Here is a 19922-nt window from a genome sequence, read left to right as displayed (position 1 = left end):
TGTCACCATATGACCAACCTCCAGGGATGTTCTAGAAGGGAAGCCAGCCCTGAGAGAGAAGCCGGTCTTGATGTCAGATATGTCTCCAACTTTGTGATTCTAATCTTCTAATGGCTCTATCCCACCCCATAATAACAACTGTTGACTTGGCTGGCCAAGATACACAATTGTTCATTTTTAGAAAACTTTGCTCCTGCATGCTCTGTGACCTTCTCCATGCCTGCATTACCATCTGTTGGCAGCATCTCTCAAGATGATAAGTGCAGAAGGGGAATGAGCAGAATCTGACCTCACTTGCATTATCTGTCAGGTAGGTACAGACAGGCCTGGGAAGTGCCACTCAGATAGGTGTGTCTGTATCCCTTGCTCCTCTCAAGTTGCCATGGTGAGAAGTTTGTCAGGTCCCAGGCTCAGAGCAGAAGCTAGCAGAAAGCTGCAGGCTTGAGGACCATTCAAGACGTCCATTAGAAGCATTATCAAGCCTGGCCTTCCTCTCTATATAATGGACTAAATGTTGGCCTGCTGTGCTAATGGGTGCTTGGCCACAAAGAAGCCTATAAGAGCTAAAGCTCCATTTCTTATTATGTGGATTTCAACGACCGGTGAAGTGCTTTCTTCATCATCTCCATTTACACACTTACACATGCCTGAATTACCCGGTGCCTGGATCAGCCATGGTTATGAGCATAAAAAAGGCTATGGAACTAGAAATTGAAAAAGTGCTGTCAGCATCGCCCACAAACACTGTGCCAAGATTTGGGGTCATGGAAGAGCAGATGCCAAACAACCTGTTAACTCCCAGCAGGGCCAATGTCATACCTCCTCTAATACTAGGCTACAGGCTTGGAGAAAATGGGCACTCTGTTCCATAAATGGTATGGAAGTTACAATTTACCAAGGATAGTTTCTCATCAAAGTATACCAAGAGATATCCCTGGCAGGGGGTGGGGGGGGAGGGAGCAGTGCGGGTACAGTAAGCATGATTCTATGAGCCCCTCATTCCTCACAGCAACAGGTTGTTTGGAGGCACTAGAATGCCCACCATCCTAGAATAAGTTCCTGCCAGAATGCAAGAAGCCCCCATTGAGCACTGACCAAGCTGTTTATCTCCTCACTCTAAGCTAGGACTTTGGGTTTTCTCCCTTGAGAAGGGGGTATGTTCTATATGTTGGAGAAAAGGGAAACAAATACCAGTGACAAGGAGAGACAGGATCTCTTAGGATTCCTTCTTCTGTTTTTGTTTTTGTCTTTTTAAGATTTCAAGTAATCTGTACACCCAACATGGGGTTTGAAAACCACAACCACAAGATCAAGAGTCCCACACTCCACCAACTAAGCCAGCCAGGTACATGGCTCTTGTCATGAGGACTCATGGCAAAGTTCCTATCCTCCTCCTGTGGATACCTGATAGTCCTATGTGCTTCTCTGACCCCGCACCTTATGTGTGAGACTCACTTTAGACAATTAAATGTCAGTGGAAGTGACATCTATCATTTCAGTGAAAGTATGAGAATAAGGTAGAAGCAGCATTTGAAGAGACAACAGTTGAACATTTTCCAAAACTAATGAAAGACACTAATCCACAGATTCCAGAGGTCTAAAAAAACAAAGAATAAACAGAGACCCACATGTCAACATCATATTGAAACTTCAGAAAAACAAAGATAAAGAAAAGTTCTTTAAAACAGACATATGAGGGGCAGCCCCGGTGGCTCAGCGGTTCAGCGCTGCCTTCAGCCCAGGGTGTGATCCTGGAGACCCAGGATTGAGTCCCACATCAGGCTCCCTGCATGGAGCCTGCTTCTCCCTCTGCCCGTGTCTCTGCCTCTCTGTCTCTCTCTCTCTCTCCCCATCTCTCATGAATAAATAAATAAAATCAAATAAATAAATAAATAAATAAATAAATAAATAAATAAATAAAAACAGACATATGAAAAGAAACAGATTACTCTGAAGAGAAGTTAGGTAGGGGTGCCTAGGTGACTCTGTCGATTTAAGCACCCTCCTTCAACTTAGGTCATGATCTTGGGGTCCTGGGATGGAGCCCCACATTGGGCTCCTTGCTCAGTGGGGAGCCTGCTTCTCCCTCTCCCTCTGGATGCTGTGTGCTCTCCCTGCCCCTCTGTCAAATAAATAAATAAAATCTTAAAAAAAGAAAAGAGTCAGATAATGGAATCCTGAATTCTCAACCAGAGTGGGAGCTGGAAGAAACTGAACTCTGCTTCAGTGGGAAGAAAGGAAATAGCACAACTATACTCCCTGAAGTCATCCTTTAAGAATGAGGATGAGATAAAGACATTTTCAGATAAACAAAACCAAATGTCATGAGAACATTATAAAAGGCAAATTTCTAGTAGAAACAAAGCAATCCCATGTGGTAGATATGAGACACAAGCAGCAGAGGAGTCAGCACAAGGACAGGTATCCATAACTTGGGTCATGTCAAATGACGATAACAATGCTGTCTTAGGAACTTTTAAAAATTAGGCTTAAAATAATAACATTAAGGGAGGGAAGTAAATATAGAACAAGCCCTGTATTACCTGGAAAATGGATGAAACTTCTATGAACTTTAAAACTTGGTAAGCTATTTATGAATGTTTTAATTTGTAGAGTAACCACTAAATGATTAGAGAATGTGTTACTTACAAAATCATGGGGAAAATGGAAATATTTTTTCTAAACTATCTAAAATTAGGGAAGAGAAAAAATAAACCAAAGAATAAATAGGAAGCATGAAATACAGTAGATTTAACCCCAAATACATAGGGAATTATATTAAATATATAAGTTTAGAAACAGTCAAATGACAACAGATATGCCTGCAACAATTTTGAGTGGCAGCTTTCCCCAAAGCCACCTCGCCCCTTGAAAGTGATGGACAACACATAGACTCTTGCTGATGACTCAAGCTGCCCATTGTGACCTTTCATGACTGCTCTTTGACATCACACAGTGTAGCTCTCAGAGTCAAGGGGGGCTGGCATGTACCTTCTTCACCTTCCTGTGGGGCAGCTGTGGTTTTCTGGCTCTTGCATGTGCTTTATATGGTTCTTCTGTCTCGCCTGCCATTTGTAATTCAGCTCTCTGTGCAGCTGCCCCTGACAGCTCCTGTCCTTTTCCTAACCCAGCACTCGCAGCCGCAGAGCACAAGAAACATGAGCTGTTAAGACCTTGGTCGACAGAGTTCAAAGGGCCAATTCTGGGCAGAGGACACTCCAGCCTCCTTACCAAAGGGTTATTCCACCAGGGGCATTTCTTTTTGACTCTGGGAAGTGAGCCACTCTGCTTCAAGAACAATTTCTCATGGAGCCAGAAGCCTTAGAAATTTGCCCTTACAACCCTCACCATCGAGTCCCGCTCAGCAGATTTCAGTACCACCTGGCATCCTGCAGGAGAAAGAACCCCAAGAAAGCCAAAAAGATGGCCAGTTGCAAATACAACGCCTGCCACGTGGTCCTCATCAAAAACCTGGAGGAGCATGAGGCTGCCTGTGTCAACAGAAGTACAATGGAGGAAGAGGACAGCTTGCACCCCCTGAAAGCTAGCCTTCCAAATTCAGAGCAGAATGGAAATGCCCCTCCAGGACCCCCCTGTCTCCCCAGTTCTGACGTCTGGAATGTCGATGGTACTAATTGCCATCCCATGTTTGTCCTTAAGACTTTTGTTCCCCAAAAGCTTGTTTGTGAAAGCGATACAAGACAGTCAGAGAGAGAGGCCCACCCCCCTTCCCTGACCACCCCCCAGAAGACCCTCAGACCAAGAGAGCAAACCACCAGCTGCAAAAAGGAGCCACTCACCTCTTAAGTACCTGAAAGAAGATGCAACTCACCAGAATAAAAGCATGCAAAGTGAACCACCCTGTGATACCTTTGTGATACCTTTTTTTTTTTTTTTCCACATAGCAGTTGGTAAAGATCTAAAGGCTGGCAGGACATTCTGCTGGCAAAGATGAGGCAAATAGGCACTTTTATAACACTGGTGAGAATGTAAGTTGATAAAGCTCTGTGGAGGGCAATCTGACATTAGCTGTAAAAATCACCAGTGTACTCTGTAATATGCAGCAGTTCCACTTCTAGGGATTCATCCTGGGAATATATTCACACTTGCGGAAAATGAGGTAAGTACAAGGCTATTCATTGCCATGTTCTTCATACCAGTAAAGGTCAGTCAGAAATGGTCTAAATATCCCTTAAGGGAGGGTCTCATTAAATTAATGATGGTGCAGCCATACAAAGACATAGAACGTCACAATGAGAAAGCGTGAGGAAGCTCTTTCTGTACTAGTTTGAAAGGCTAAAACATAGTGTTTAACTCAGACACCAGAAACTTTTTCTCTAAAGGGCCAGAGAGTAAACATTCTGGCTTCACAAGCCAAATGTTCTCTGCCAAAACTCTTCAGCTCTGCCTTGGTGGCATGGAAGCAGCCACAGACAATAAGTAAACAAATGAATGCAGGTTCTAATGTAACTATTTACAGAAACTGGTAACAGGCTGGATTTGGCCTATGGGCCATAGTTTGCCAACATCTGGTTTAACTGAGAAAAGCCAAGAGAGGAATACTCTGTATACTATGCTATCATTTTTGCAAAGTTGTGGGAGAGAACGTGTAATATATATGTGCTTATATTTGCATAAAATTTCAAGGACACACTAGAACAGGGGTCTGTCCACAAAGCCTACAATGTCTCCTATCTGATGCTTTACAGAAAAAGCTGGCTGGTCTCTTCCCTAGAAACTTATCAGCTCTCCAAAGGGAAGAGAACTATGTGACAAAAAGTCAGAAGGGAGTGACTTTACTATAGACCCTTTAATACTTTCTTTTTATTTTTCCTATAGGGAGACAAAGAAGTAAAAGTTTAATCCTATGGTTTATTTTACACCTGTGTCTCATAAACATCAAAAACCCTTCCCCCTTTTGCTTTGAAACCCTCCCCTCAGAAAACCACACACCAACACAATGCTACCTGTAATTTTTTTTTAATTTATTCATTAGAGACACACACACACACAGAGAGAGAGAGAGGGAGGGAGGGAGAGAGACAGGCAGAGGGAGAAGCAGGCTCTACGCAAGGAACCCAACGTGGGACTCAACCCGGGGTCTCCAGGATCACGCCCTGGGCTGAAGGCAGCGCTAAACCACTGAGCCACCAGGGCTGCCCGCTACCTGCAATTCTAAGAGGATTCACAAACCAAATTGATCTGTTGCTATTTCTTTTTTTTTTTAAGATTTATTTATTTTTATTTATGATAGATACAGAGAGAGAGAGAGAGAAAGAGGCAGAGACACAGGAGGAGGGAGAAGCAGGCTCCATACCGGGAGCCCGACGTGGGACCTGATCCCGAGACTCCAGGATCGTGCCCTGGGCCAAAGGCAGGCGCCAAACTGCTGAGCCACCCAGGGATCCCCTCTGTTGCTATTTCATAGGTAAGAAATTCAGGCTAAGAATGGAATGTCCCAAAGTAATAGAGGATTAACTGTTGAAGATTAGGACGAAGTGGTAATGCTTTGGCCTCAGAAGGCCAGGAAGTTTGTGATGATTGGCACTGACTCTTCCCTCCCTCAAGAACCTGAACAAGCGCAAATCTCAACTGCACTTTAGCCAACAGCTGGAACACTTTTTAAATCTATATAACAATTGGTCTCATGGAGGAGAAAACGCTGGAATAGGTTAGATCTTCTTGCTATAGCAAGCTCATATTGTGTCAGACAATTTGGTCATCTGCCACAGAGTGTTGCTTGCAACCCTTCAATACCTCTTATGTGTGAATATATGTGACTATATTATCTGGCAAAAAAAAAGTAAAATACACTTTTTTAAACAACAAAAGACTATTTAAGTCTTTTGAAACTTTTTCAGGAGGAAATGTTAACTAAATTATTTTTAAGTAATCATAATTTTGCCACCCCTGGGCCCTTTAATTCTTTTTACAAAGTGTGAAATAAAGATTTCTTCTTACGAGTAGTAGTAGTAGTTGTTGTTGTTGTTGTTGTTCTAGGTGTTGGCTTTAGAAACTCCATAATTAATAAAGTGCCCATGAACTACAGAACTGCTGTATAGGAAGCAGGTGAAATAAGGTGATTTATAGGGCATACATCTGTAAACTATAGGCGACCAGAACAAAGAAAAAAGTAATATGGTTTAGGGTGTGAATGAAACAAATTGGTCATGAGTTAATCACTGAAGCTGAATGATAAATCTTCCTGTTCTCTCCATTTTTATATAACTTGAAACCTTCCATGCCAAAAAGTTTTTTTTTTTAATACATGTATATATCCTAAACACAATGTGTGACCCCAAATTGGGTCCTGGAATAGAAAAAGAGTGGAAAACCTGGTGAATCCAAATAAAGTCTCTGGTTAGTTACTAGTATTGCACTGGTATAAACTTCTTCTTTTTTTTTTTTTTTTTTTGGTATAAACTTCTTAGTTTGGTAAATGCACCATGCTTTCGTAAGATGTTAACATTAGGGAAATCCAGGTAGAGGGTATATGGGAACTCTTTGTATTATCTTTGCAAGTTTTCTGTAAATCTAAAATGATTTCAAAACAAAAAATTTAAACACGCGCAAAGAGCAACAAGAGCCAGGATTGAAGCCCAGCCCCACCTTTTACTAATGCTAGGTCTTGGGCATAACCTAACCTTTATGTGATTGTTTCCTCATCTACAAGGCCGGAACGACAAATTCCCAAGATAATGTGGAAGATTAAGGGATTTAACACATGTAGAATTATCAGGACAGTGTCCAGCACACAGGAAGCTCTCAACTAATGCTACCTACTAGTAGCAGAAATGGAGGTGGCATTACTTAACAAAAATAAAATTTAATGAGTAAGAAAAACAATGATGAGTAAGTGAATTTATAAATATTTACACAAAGTTAACTGACCGAGAAAATCATCAATTTTGCATTTAAAATGATAAAACTCAATGAAAATAGGCCAGGAAAGAGCATCATTCAGAAGGACAGAAACAGTAACAAATATGCATATTAAAAAGTTTTAAATAGCCTCTAAAATAAGAGAAATATTTTTTATGATTCACACCAGGCAAAAGGAGAAAACAGAGCAGATTACAGAAAACTATGAGTTCAACAAAGAAAGGGGAAAACAACAGTGATAACACAAAAAAAATGGTAGAAATAAATCCACATATGTCACTAGTCATATAAATGAAAACACACTTAACCCACCTATTAAAAAACATTCCACTTACCTCTCTAAACCAAATACATGTCTATTCTGAGCAATACTAACCAATACCTTTAAGCCAAAGATAGAGGTAAACACATGAAATGTGTGCCGCCATCACCACCTCCCATGCATATAACAGACACAACTAATCCTTCACAGCACTTTCCTGAGCTTGGATGATACTTTCAGAATCTTTCCCAACACAGTGCTCCAGGCTGCCATTACACAGAGATAGAAGTAAACTCTATCTTGACAGAGCCCCCGTAGGCAAGTTTTCCTTGGCCCACTGACCCACGTGGCCTGACTTGAGGTGTTACAGGAAAAATAAGGAATACAAGGGCTTTTTTTTTTTTTTTTTTTTTTTTAAACAAGGGCTTTTAAGAAAGAAAAACTCCTACCTGGACATCAGGGAAGGAAAACCAAGCAAGAAAGGAGTATGTTATAAATTCCTGGGCTGGATTTCAGCCAGCTGTTCGCTCTCTTCAGTCCTCATTCCTTGCCTCTCCTGGCCCAGTCTCCAGAGAACATCAACTGCAAGCCACATGCTCACCAAGATCATCATAAAAACATTTGTTAGTGGTGATGTTTTTTTTTTGTTTTTTGTTTGTTTGTTTTTAAGATTTTATTTATTTATTCATAGACACAGAGAAAGAGAGGCAGAGACACAGACAGAGGGAGAAGCAGGCTCCATGCAGGGAGCCCGATGTGGGACTCGATCCTGGGTCTCCAGGATCACACCCCAAGCTGCAGGCGGCGCCAAACCGCTGCACCACCGGGGCTGCCCTGTTAGTGGTGATGTTGACCACAGCAAGCTAGTGTTGGGTGGACACCTGTGGCTGAGTCACAAAAGAGAGATCATAGCCAGGGAAAAGCACCCACCAGCCGTGGGCAGCAGGCAAGCTTTCCAGGTTCATGTTTGACTCCTGGCAAAGGGGGAGCCTAGTAGAAGAACTGTGGCCTAGAGTAGAGGGGGCTCTGGGATGACAGAGGAAGGAAGAAAGGGGAGCTACATTAGGACCAGGTGCCTTGTAGATATTATTTTATTAAAATCTGTGATGACACAGGCACCTGAGTGGCTCAGTCAGTTAAGCATCTGCCTTAGGCTCAGTTCATAATCCCAGGGTCCTGGGATCAAGCCCCATGTCAGGCTCCCTGCTCAGTGGGGAACCTGCTTCATGCTTCTCCTCCTTTTCCCTCTGTCCCTCCCCATTCTTATGCTCTCTAATAAATAAAATTATTTTTAAAAAATCTGTTACAAGAGAGGCAACTATTTTTATTTCCAATATACAGATATGAAAAATGAGTCTCAGAGAAGCTACATAACCTGCCTTGGTTCACAAAGCTCATAAGTAGCAAGTGGCCTAATGAATGTGAACCCATCCCCAGCAATTCCAGTCTAGCTATGTATAAACCAGCAATGTGTACATGAGCTCACCAAAAGATTAGAACAAGATGTTCACAACAGCTCTATTTATAATAGCCAATGCAGAAACTTTCCCATGTCCTTCTGCAGAATGGGTAAATTCTGCAAAAATCATATAACAGAATACTATATAGTCAGGAGGATAAACAAATTGTAACTACCCAAATCAACATAGGAAAATCCTATGCAATGTGAAATTCAATTTACACAATTTTTTTTTTTTTTTTAAAGGCAAACAGGGGCACCTGGCTGACTCGATTGGTAGAGCATGGGACTCCTGATCTAGAGGTTGTAAGTTTGAGACCCACATTGGGTGTAGAAATTATTTAAAAATAACTCTTTAAAAATAAATTTAAAAAAATTAAAATTAAAGCAAAACAAATCTATGGTGTTTGAAGTCAGGATGTGGTTACCCTTATAGGGTGGGGAGAGGGTTTCTGGGGTGCTGGCCATGTTCTATTTCTTGATGTAGGTGCTGATTACATGACTGTTCACTTTGTGGAAATTCATCCAGCTGTACACTTGAGACTTGTGTATTTTGCTCTCTGTATGTTGAACTTTTACGAAAGTCTTTAAAAACTGAACCCATCCTGGGGTGCCTGGGTGGCTCAATCGGTTAAGCATCCAACTATTGATCTCAGCTCAGGTAATGGTATCAGGGTTGTGAGACCAAGCCCCATGTCAGGCTCCCCACTCAGCATGGAGTCTGCCTCTCTGCTTCTCCCTATGCCCTTCCCCCTGCTCTCTCATGCACATGTGTTCTCTCTCTCTTTCTCTCCCTCCAACTCTAAAATAAATAAATCTTAAAAAAAAAAAAAAAAAACCTGAACCTATTCCTAACACCTGTGCTTCTCCTGCACTACACCGCTTCCCCAGCTGATAACTATGAAGCACATGATGACACAGAACAGGGCACCTTAAACTCCAATCCTACGAGTCGACACTGGTTCAAGCCCTGCCCTCAACCCCTACCTAGTAACTTCCCCTTGGAGCACTCTACTGAAGCCTGGAACTCTATACAAACTCCTCCTTTGAAGGGTTTCTTGAGCATGAGAAAGGAATGACAAAGCATTTTGTAGAAACATCTTAAGAGCCCCTACTTCTGAGCCCCAAGTGTGTGCCAGTGCTCTCTCTAGTCCCTTCAACAACTCTGAAAGGTTACAGATTCTCCGCCATTTTATCATGAGGACTCCAAGGCTCAGAGCAGGGAAGAGACATAGCCAGTAACAGCTAGGTTGGGATTCACATCCAGGTCTGTCTGACCCAAAGTCAGAAGAGCCCTAGAAAGCTAGCCCTATGTCCTGGGGGACAATCAAGACATAGTCATATGGTTCTGGATTCTAGAACCTTTCATCACACTCATGTCCAGCCCAGTTCTGGGAACTCCAGGTCTGCTAAATTCCTCCTCCACCCAGTTAAGCCCATGGTGCACTGCCCATTTCCCAGAGCTCTCTAGTGAATACAAGTCTACCTTGTGTATCAGCTAGTTACTGCCACAATAATGCTGAGTAAAAAAACCACTCCAACATTCATCAGCTTGAAACAACAGTCTTACTACCATGCATTAGTTGGAGGTTGACTAATCTAGGTTTATGAAATTCAGACAAAAACCCAGGATATTAGGGACGCCTGGGTGGCTCAGTGGTTGAGCATCTGCCTTTGGCTCAGGGTGTGATCCCACGGTCCTGGGATCGAGTCCCACATCAGGCTTCCTGTGTGGAGCCTGCTTTTCCCTCTGCCTATGTCTCTGCCTCTCTCTCTGTGTGTCTCTCATGAATAAATAAATAAAATCTTAAAAAAAAAACAGGATATTGGATGTTTAGACAATAGGATTAGCATATGCCAAAAATGCCCCCAACGCCTACAGACTACACATTCTTTTCAGATGCATAAGAAATTATAAAATTGATTGTATGCTTGCCCATAAAGCAAGTTTTGACAAATTTTGAAGATATGAAACCACACAGAGTATGTTCCCTGACCACAGGGAACACAACTAAGAAATCAACATTTAAAAATGCTAAAGCTTCCCCCACCATCTGGTCCTAGCTGCCCAAGGCTTTTCTCACTGCTACATCACTTCATGACGGAATGAGACATTTACTGAGCACCTGGATACCAGGCTGGGGTGCTTTCTGGAGAGGGTGCAGGGACTCTTTCCCAGAGAGAGGAGAGACATATTCTCAATTGTGCCTTTCTGAAGGGCATTTGTGACTCACACTTTACACTTGTCTTTGTCAGACTGTTCCATTTGATGTATACCTCCAGGGCATTTAACCTAGATACCTCCAGGGCAGCCCTAGTTAACATACAGGTAAAACACTTTCATCCTGGCCAGCTGAGAGGCCACTGATATACATTAGTGAAAGTCTGATTCTTAATTCACATCGAAACTCAGCTTTAATTACTATAGAACACACATGGCCAAAGTGGAAACATAAAATCCATCTTAGAGAGAGTTGAATCACTATCATTACTAAATCAGAGACTTGGTGATCTGTGGAAACAGGACAGAACTGATTCATGCTAGGGTCTGCTGAGACAGTGGCTAATTCTGGTAGTCAAACTCTCCAGGTAATCCTGGCCTATCAATGACCTGTCCTGGGACCCTGATTTCCCCACAGACCAGCTTCCCATGCACCTTAGTCATTCCTACTTTTTATAACGGAGGGAGGACTTTTTTCTCTGAATAAAGAATCTTTTTCTTCACAATTGCTGTCCAACAATGGAGCTGGCTGCTGAGTAATAAAGTCAGCTCTCCCAATAAGTAGAGGTGTTCAAGTAAAGGGCAGACAATTGTTTGATGAGGATGCTGAAGAGAAAGCCTGAAAGACTGAAAAATGCTTCAAGGACTTTTCTAAGACCTACAAGAAATTGCTATGGCCCACCTTACCGGCTGCTGCAAATACACCAATGGCCACCAGGTGGTGACAGAGTCACATCATTGCTGCAAAAGCTTTAGTAGCCGGGCATACAGCTTTTCCTGGAAATACCAAAAACCTAATCGAAACAAAATTAAAACTAAAATTAAAAGCAGTATTACCAGGGATCCCTGGGTGGCTCAGCGATTTAGCACCTGCCTTCGGCCCAGGGCGTGATCCTGGAGACCCGGGATCGAGTCCCACATCAGACTCCCTGCATGGAGCCTGCTTCTCTCTCTGCCTGTGTCTCTGCCCCCCTCTGTGTGTGTGTGTGTGTGTCTCATGAATAAATAAATAAAATCTTTAAAAAACAACAACAGTATTACCATACGATCCATCAATTCCACTCCCAGTATACCGTCACAAGGACTGAAAGCAGGATCTCGAGATACTTGCACACCCATGCTGATAGCAGCATTATTCACAATAGACAAAAGGGTTGTCTTGTCTATTGTTTCCACCTAGTCCTGGGACTCTAGTGTCCACTAACAGAAAGATGAATGGTAAACGTGGTCTATACATGCAGTGGAATATCATTCAGCCCTAAAAAGGAAGGAAATTCTGACCGAAGCTAGGGATGAACCTTGAGGATATCATGCTACTTAAATCAACAGTCACAAAACAATACTGTATGATTCCACTTTATACAAGATACTTAGTGTAGTCAAATTCATAGAAATGGAAGGTGGAATGGAAGTTTCTGGAGACTAGGGGAAAGGGAAATGAGGAGTTTAATGAGTACAGTTGAAATTTCGGAAGCTGAAAAAATTCTAGGGTGACAATGTGCATATAGCTAACATGGCTGAATCGTACACTTAGAAAAGGTTAAGATGGTAAACTCTGTCATGTATTTAACCACAATAAAAAGAAAAAACAGAAAACAGGTATGTAGAAGGGATCTGGGATTACCAGTCATGAGCAGAGACTGAGAATCAGACCTTCAGAGTCACTTTCATCCCTGGGGCACTCAGCACAGGTGAGTACTGATGGAGGACACAGTCCAGCCTGGGACAAGGAGGCCTGCATCTGGGAAGAGGTGGGCATGACTCTGGGAAGGGCCTCTGGGCTCCTGAGGAGGCTGTGTCTGGATGGCTGGAGTGGAAGGGAGGGGCGTCTGTCAGGATGCACATACAACTCTTGGACCACGGATGGTTTTTGGTCAGTCTCTATGGTCACACAGATATTCAGGTCCTCCCTTGGTCTTGGCAAGAGGAAAACTCACTTTGAGTTCAACAAGAGATCCTTAGCTCATGAATGCCCGACAGTGGCCAGACCATCACTGATCCCTCTTGGTTTTCATATTCATTCCAGAAATACTTGTTGAGCACTACTGTGTGTCAGGAACTGATGAGTGCTGGGGACAAAGCCATGAACATGGCAGGTATCAGCCTTGCTCTCTTGGAAGTTACACACAAACATGAGTCACACCATAAGCCAGTACACCACAGGTGTAACTGCAACTAGACAGGCCCTTCCCAAGTGGATGTCCCACTGCTGGAGAAACGCAGGCAGGTGAAAGAGACCCAGATGGCTATCACCATGGAAACCACAGGCTGTCCTGAGTATGCCAGAACTGGCATATTCTTGGAGGGAAACTGAGACGCTGCAGAGACCGAGGAAGAACAGAGAGCAATGGCCCCAGACATCTCATTGATTCTGAGTAATGGAATGATTTTTGGGCCATTAATCCCTGCCACTCAAAGTGCAATCCCCAACTCAGCATGATCGGGAAATTCGTTAGAAATCCAACACCTCGGGGATGCCTGGGTCGCTCAGGGGTTTAGCGCCTGCCTTCGGCCCAGGGCCTGATCCTGGAGACCCGGGGTCGAGTCCCACGTTGGGCTCCCTGCATGGAGCCTGCTTCTTCCTCTGCCTGTGTCTCTGCCTCTCATGAATAAATAAGTAAAATCTTAAAAAAAAAAAAAAAAAGAATATAAAATGCAAATAAATGTCCTACAGCCGCCCCATACCTAAACATACGTGCCCCCGGCCGAGGCCTCCCGCTCCGTGACCCCATCCATGCGTCCTGACCACGCAAGTACGCATGCGCCCCAATCCCCCGGGGACAGCATCCGTCTCAACAAATCTCAACAAACCACCTCCAAAACCTTAGTGGGACTGCAAACAGTACCAAGTTCCTACTTCTCAGGAGTCCGTGCTCAGCCGGGCGGCTCTTCTGGACTGGGCCGGACCAGGTGAGCCTGGGAGGCTGAGAACGGCCTCGCCCAGGCGCGGGGAGCCTGTCAGCACACCCGGCCATTCCCGCCTCCCTCGGCGGGCTCTCCCACAATCCTTCACGCGCTCATTAAGGGACTCCCATTGGCGAAGGGATGTCACGTGGCCTGCGCGGGGCGTGGCTTCCGGGAGCAGCGGTCCCGCTCTCCGCATCCCTCGTTTAGGGGCTGTTGCCGGGATCCTCGGGCGCGGGCTCTGCCTCCGCCCCCTCCGCTTCTTCTGCAGGCCGGGTTGGCCCGCAGATGCCAGGCCAGTCTGGATCTTGCCAGAACGCTCACCCTCTGCCGTCCTCACCGAGCCCCGCCTTTCCCGCCCACCGTCGTCTTCCGCGCCCCCTCCCATGAACTCCGGTGCTCAGCACCTCTGCACCTGGCTCGACCTGCTTGTCACACCTGCCCACGAAACACTGGGCCCCGGATCCACCTGGACGACCCAAGTTGCGGCCACTGGAGCACCGTGTGCCCCACACTCCGGGACCACACCGGCTGTCAGCACCGACTCTGGCGATCAGTACCCCCCACCCACTCGGGCTCTCTCTTGCTCCCCATGGTGGCCAGGGGCTGCGGCCAGCCTTCACTCAGGCCTCCGGAGAGCTTCCTCCTAGCAGGCCGCCTGGCCCCCATGCCATCCATTATTCCTTTCTCCCGAGCCCCTTACCTCTGGCATGTTGCATATGGATGTTGGCTTATAGCTTATCTGTCCTCTCTAGAATCTAAACCCTGTGAGCATAAAGTGGTTTGGGAGAGTCTTGGGGTTAATTCCTGTATCCTCAGCACCAGAACCACGCCAGGCACGGGGGGGGGGGGGGGGGGGGCATTCTTGATGCCTGTTCATTTAATGCAGGAAGCAGAGAACAGCTCCAGTGCAGAGTTCATGGGAGGTGGCAAGTTAACAGGTTTGCAGTTAGCAGGGCTGCCTCCCAAGGAGGACAGGAAAGAGCCTCAGGACAAGCTTTGGGTGTTGGTGGGAGAGGCAGTCTGGAGCAAGCTCTGGCAGAAAGCCTCTGGTGGGTTATAGGCCAGCTCACTGAGGTGCAGCCACTGACCACGTGCCTAGGAATCATCCGTAGGAGCCTATGATCAGCTCCAGGGTGAGTTGTCCCAGAGGCTTGCTGTACCCGACTTTAATGCTGGTGTTCTATAGACTGAGTTGTCTGTGAATCCTGGAGATGAAGATCCCCTGCTCCCCAACCCTCACTGGAATCAACCATCAATGCTGACAGCCCTGCAGGGAACAGTCAGTGATGGAGCCGGGGCCCTGCAGGTCACCAAGGGATAGAGGACAGGGGTCCAGGTCAGGAAATCAGCATAGGCACAAGGGCATGTGGCAGGTATGGCCCAGCTAGACTGAGACTGGCTCAGCTACACAAGCTGCAAGGAAGCAGAGTGGGAGCCCTAGTCCCTGGTCTCATTCCCAGGCCTTGGCTCTGGAGCAGGAACCAGAACTTAGCCAGGCTCAAACTGAGCACAACTTTGTGAAATGGCTCGAGGGCCACCCAGAGCAGGGGGTGAGGTGGGTCTCTGCCATGCTGACAGGACCCCCTGTGCAAGTTCAGCACGGCAGGGTTCACTAGACCTGAACCCTAGTGTCCTAACTCCCAGTCTTCTTTAGAGGGGGCTCCCAGCAAGAGGATCTGTCCCTAAGTGTCTCTCTTGGGAACCAGAGGCACTAAAGCAGAATCTAAAGATAGGCAAGTACCCATCCAGCCCCCAGACATGGCCACATGCCAAATGGCCCCCAGACATGGCCCCCCACATGCCAAATCCTATGAGCCCCCCCCCCCCGCTGAACACCTCCCTGTCTAGACCTTCTCAAACCTGGCACCTACCCCACTTCAGTGCCTAGCTTCAGCCAAGTGGCCCACTGCACCCTGACCAGGTGGACTGGAGCCCAAGGTCTGATTGCTGCCATGGCCTTGGCAAGTTGAGGCCACTGTGGTAAGTTCCGGCCAGCTGCCAGTCACTCCTTGTTTACCAGTCTCACCTGGTGTCTAGGCCTATGGCAGGCCAGGTCAGCCATCCATGGCCAAGCAGGGTCCTGATGCACCTTCCCCTCCCTGCTAACACCCAAGAATCCTCAGAACTTTGAGACAGCCACTAGGTGATCAAACTGCCCCCAGCACACTGGACCTTTTGGGGGAAAGTATGCAGAGCCCCAGCCCTGGGCTGTGCTCTGAGGATGAGGATCCAGATCTCCATATCCCTCAAGGCCCCTGTGACAGTCACCAGGGAACCAACCCAGCGACCAGGAAACCACAAGCAGGAGACAGGAGAAAGGTAGAGTCTACAACAGCATTAAGGAAAAAGGGAATTTTATTCTTTCAAGAAAATGTACTAACAGGTAGAGGGAAGGAGCATGCTGGCCACATCCCCTGTTCTAAGCAGGGGTCTGAGATGAGGCCAGACCCAAGAAGGGCTCAGGAGGAGCTAAGGGGACTCCCTGTGGCACCGGGGAGAGGACCAGGCAGGCCCAGGGGTGGGACTTTGTTCTGTTAGCACCAGGAACCACCGCAGCCACAGCTGGACTCGGAGACAAGGCAGTGGGTGGCCCTGCTCTGCCTCCACCTGAGCAGTCTGAGGAGGGGCTGGTGGCAGAAGGCTCCCTGCAGGTGGCCATCCGAGTATGATTCTCAGACTCACAGACCAACCTCAGTCCCCCCAGCCCCCTGTAAACATAAGAATGAGCTCGTGACCACCAAGCCCCTCAGGACAAGATGAGGGTCCGAGACGTGTGGCTGGGCTTCAAGCGACCCAGGAGCTGCCGGGCTTTCTCTTGCATGAAGAGCTGGTCCCTGGTCCCCCCGCAGGCCACCGTCTTCCAGGCGCTGGTCATCTGGGAGGAGGCAAGAGAGTTACCATCCAGGCAGGGGCAGCAAGCTCCCAGCAAATGCTGTGATGTGAGCATGGCCAGGAGGAGTAGGGGGCATTTCTACAACTCTCGGTCTTCTTCAAGCCACAAGTCTTCTTGTGGTCCCTCCAACTCCCTAGTGGCCCTGGAGAAGTGACTCCTGTTTCAGGGCTTCCTTAGGTATACAGCAAAGAGGTTGGACCGGCAACATGGCTGTGCCCCTGCCCATGTGGTGCCAGCCTCCTCACGAGGAAAAGTTACAGCCAAGCAGGCTAGTGGGAAGGAGCAGTAAGAAATTCATGAAATATAGACAATGAGGTATGAGCAGCCAGGGCAGCCCCTACCCCTGAGGACAGACATGTGCTAAGCAACTAAAAACGGAGACCATGACTTAATTACAAGTGAGGTGACACCATAAAAGGGCTCACAGGCGGGGGGGGGGGGGACGGGGGGGGACGGGGGGGACTCCTGGGTGCCTCAGCAGCTGGACATCTGCCTTCGGCTCAGGGTGTGATCCCAGGGTCCAGGGATCGTGTCCCACATCAGGCTCTCTGTGGGGAGCCTGCTTCTCCCTCTGCCTGTGTCTCTGCCTCTCTGTGTCTCATGAATGAATAAATAAAATCTTAAAAGGGGGGTAGAGGCTCTAGCAGATGGGATCCCTCCCCAAGGGGATCTGGAGCAGTGTCCAGACTGAGATCTGAAGTGTAAACTAGTCAAGCAGAGTCTCAGAAGGGCATCTGGGCACGGGCAACAAATAAGCAAAGTCCCCAAGGGTAATAGGACATTGGTGGCCAAGCACTCACAGGGGCAGGTGTTGGAAAGTGGCTTCGGGGCTTCTGGGCAGCCACTGGCTTCTCCGGTTTGGCCTGCAGGAAGCCCTCGTTGAGCAGACTGGTGTCCTCTTTGATGCCTGACACCATGAGGCTAGAGGAACTCGACAGGACATTTGTGGGCTGCAACAAAAACCAAGCCAGACTCACCCTTCTGCCATAAGCATGATGGGAAAGAAGGAAACCAGTCACATCCCAGCACCTCCACCTCTGGGCTATAGGATTTGGAGCAGGACAGTAACTTCTCTAAGCCTGTGCCCCCTTCCAGATGGGGAATTCTCTGTAAAGTGCCCGTTTCAGAGACTGACAACTAATAGATGCCCAGTAATGCTGCTCCCCTTTTACATGGACATGGTCTCTCCCACCACAGCCTCAGGCAGGGTGGGGGTGCTCTAGTTTCTCCTAGGACTAGAAATCTCTACAAGCAGTCAGATGCTGGCATCAACCAGCACACACATAGAGCTACACAAAGCACCCACCACCCATCCAGCCTCCCGGCTCTGCTTGACCTTTACCCTAAAGGTAAAGAGTCACTGGGCTCAGTACAGTGAAAGGCAAAGGCAAGAACCTGAGGTTTGGGTAAACTAAGAGATCCTAAAGAACAAGAGCCAGCATTAGGACTTTGCAAGGTCCACTCCACCCCAAATCCTGTGCTCTAAAGTACTTGCCAGAGCTTTACTACTGAGCAAGTATGTTACATGCCCAGTTGCAGGTCTGTTGCAGGTCTGGCTGCACAGCATGAAGTCCCCAGCCTGCTGGGGCTCCCTGCCCAGTGATGCTTCTCTGCGAGGGCTATGGCTGCAGCAGTCCTAAATCCTCAGATGTGCAGGATCTGATCAGGCAATCCTTTGTCTCATGCCTCCCACCACCCCTCTCACTGCCTCCCACTGGGCAAAACCCCCCACTGTCAGCTGGGAGGGATCAACAGTGTGGTGTGCTGTCCTGAGGGCAGGCTCTGTGTAGGCAACAGCCCCATTCCTGAGCTCAGCCTGGAACTAGACAGCACCGTTCCCAGGGCTGATGTGTCCCAACCACCTGGCCGTGCACATCACCAACCCTCTCCACATCACCCCCATGAGAATAGAATATGACAGAAGGTGCTGGGGACCCAGATCCATGGTTTTCCAATGTGTTCCAGCAATGCAACTCTAGCAACGCAATAAACCCTTCTGTGAAAGACACATGCACAGCTGCCTTGACTGAAACAAGGGGTGGGTGCCCAGCCCCAATTTCTCCATCAGCCCCTTACAGCTGAGCCTGACACCCAGAGCCCCATCCAAGAACCCCAGACCACTCCAGCGCCAGGGTCCCCTCACAGCTAAAGGGTTCCAAAGCCAGAGGACCTCCAGGGAGAGTCTATCCTCCCTGAGGCAGAGGTGCCTTCTGCAGTTCTGGGCAGGGGGAGCCAGGGCAGCTTCTCTCTGACCCCTTACCAAGGACAGCACCTTGGGCAGTGTAGACATCACCAGCTTCACATCCTCATCCACGATGTCCAGAGCCAGGGACTTGCGGACCTTCTTGATGGGGCTCCGCCGCAGCTAGGGGTGGGGAGGAGGGAGACAGAGCAGACAGCTGGGATTCCTCTAGGTCACCACTAGCACTTTGGGGATGCCTGCCCCAACTACCCTGGTCACAGGTCTATACCCTGATGCAGTGGAGCCTTCGAGCCAGGCCCCCAGCTGACGAGGTTTGGGGGAAGGGAGGGGTGGATGTATGCATGAGGACCAGAGGACCCTGGCCCCATCAGATTTAGCACCCAGGACAAACCATCCTGCCAGATGCAACCACAGGGAGCCAGGACACAAATGCCTCCACCCAGAGACCCACTCCTCATTCCCAAATGGATCATGCACAGTTCCCAAGCCTCTACCACACCAAACGCACCCCTAAAGAGGCCCAGGATAGAATCATCCAAGTTACACCTCAAGTACCCACCTGCAGACGAGAAACACATACATAAAACCTGAGGAACACGGGCCTGTTACAGGAATACCTTGCCCCACACCTGTGCCTCCAATAAATAGGTCAGGGGTCAGCTCCAATACTGGGCGGAGCTCTGGGACTAACTAACTCACCCCCCAACCCAGCAGTGTGCCCTAAATAGGTGCTGCCATGGCTCAGAACCACCATCTGACATGGAGAAGCCAGGGAGGGCTGTCGGTCAAGTTCTCTGAACCTATACACCCAGGGGCCCCTGCCCAGTGAGCCCCTCCCGGACTGACTGCTCACCATCCCCGCATCCCTCTGGGACAACCCCATCTTTTCACCTCTCCCCCTAAAGAAAGCATCTACAGAAAAGGGGAACATGGAATCCACCTGCTTTCAGGAAACCACACGCATGGTGCACCACAAATGTGGCTTCTGGGCTGGCCTGGGACAGTCCCCGCCACCCCGCCCCGTACTTTGTACACCCAGGTGTCCTTGACTGCTGTTCCCCACCAGCCTTCTACCTCACCTGAACCAACCATCCC

The 19922-nt window shown here is 47.6% G+C and overlaps 2 protein-coding genes, 2 long non-coding RNA genes and 1 other non-coding gene across 11 annotated transcripts in view; 2 read left to right on the top strand and 3 right to left on the bottom strand.

Moving 5' to 3' along the window:
* LOC119865672 overlaps positions 1-13808 on the bottom strand; it is a 125776-nt gene extending 111968 nt beyond the window's left edge. The window contains exon 1 of the long non-coding RNA XR_005377906.1: positions 13671-13808. This is a non-coding gene — a long non-coding RNA (uncharacterized LOC119865672). The remainder of the gene's footprint in view (positions 1-13670) is intronic.
* Positions 2945-3856, top strand: GTSF1L (gametocyte specific factor 1 like). The gene has a single exon (XM_038572379.1). It carries the CDS (start codon positions 3307-3309, stop codon positions 3805-3807), a length of 501 nt encoding a protein of 166 aa, XP_038428307.1. The 5' UTR covers positions 2945-3306; the 3' UTR covers positions 3808-3856.
* LOC111092100 lies at positions 5368-8906 on the top strand. Its single transcript, XR_005377907.1, has 3 exons — positions 5368-5428; positions 7568-7767; positions 8850-8906. It is a non-coding gene; the product is annotated as an uncharacterized LOC111092100 (long non-coding RNA).
* LOC119865802 lies at positions 5618-5742 on the bottom strand. Its single transcript, XR_005378156.1, has one exon. It is a non-coding gene; the product is annotated as a small nucleolar RNA SNORA28 (small nucleolar RNA).
* A 2260-nt stretch (positions 13809-16068) lies between the features above and the next one.
* The window catches only part of MYBL2 (MYB proto-oncogene like 2), a 43310-nt gene continuing 39456 nt past the window's right edge, over positions 16069-19922 (bottom strand). For 5 of the 7 annotated variants that reach the window (XM_038572359.1, XM_038572362.1, XM_038572364.1 and 2 more), the window contains 3 exons: positions 18885-18989; positions 17425-17574; positions 16069-16606 (listed from right to left, as the gene is read on the bottom strand). In XM_038572359.1, the coding sequence (XP_038428287.1) occupies positions 16478-16606; positions 17425-17574; positions 18885-18989 (384 nt within the window). In that variant the 3' untranslated portion in view covers positions 16069-16477. The remainder of the gene's footprint in view (positions 16607-17424; positions 17575-18884; positions 18990-19922) is intronic. The other 2 variants (XM_038572360.1, XM_038572365.1) reach the window with 1 other exon arrangement.

This window comes from Canis lupus, chromosome 24 (assembly GCF_011100685.1).
Source record: "Canis lupus familiaris isolate Mischka breed German Shepherd chromosome 24, alternate assembly UU_Cfam_GSD_1.0, whole genome shotgun sequence".
NCBI lineage: Eukaryota > Metazoa > Chordata > Mammalia > Carnivora > Canidae > Canis > Canis lupus.
Note: the sequence above shows the minus strand (reverse complement) of the source record. Positions and strands in the feature narration are given on the sequence as shown.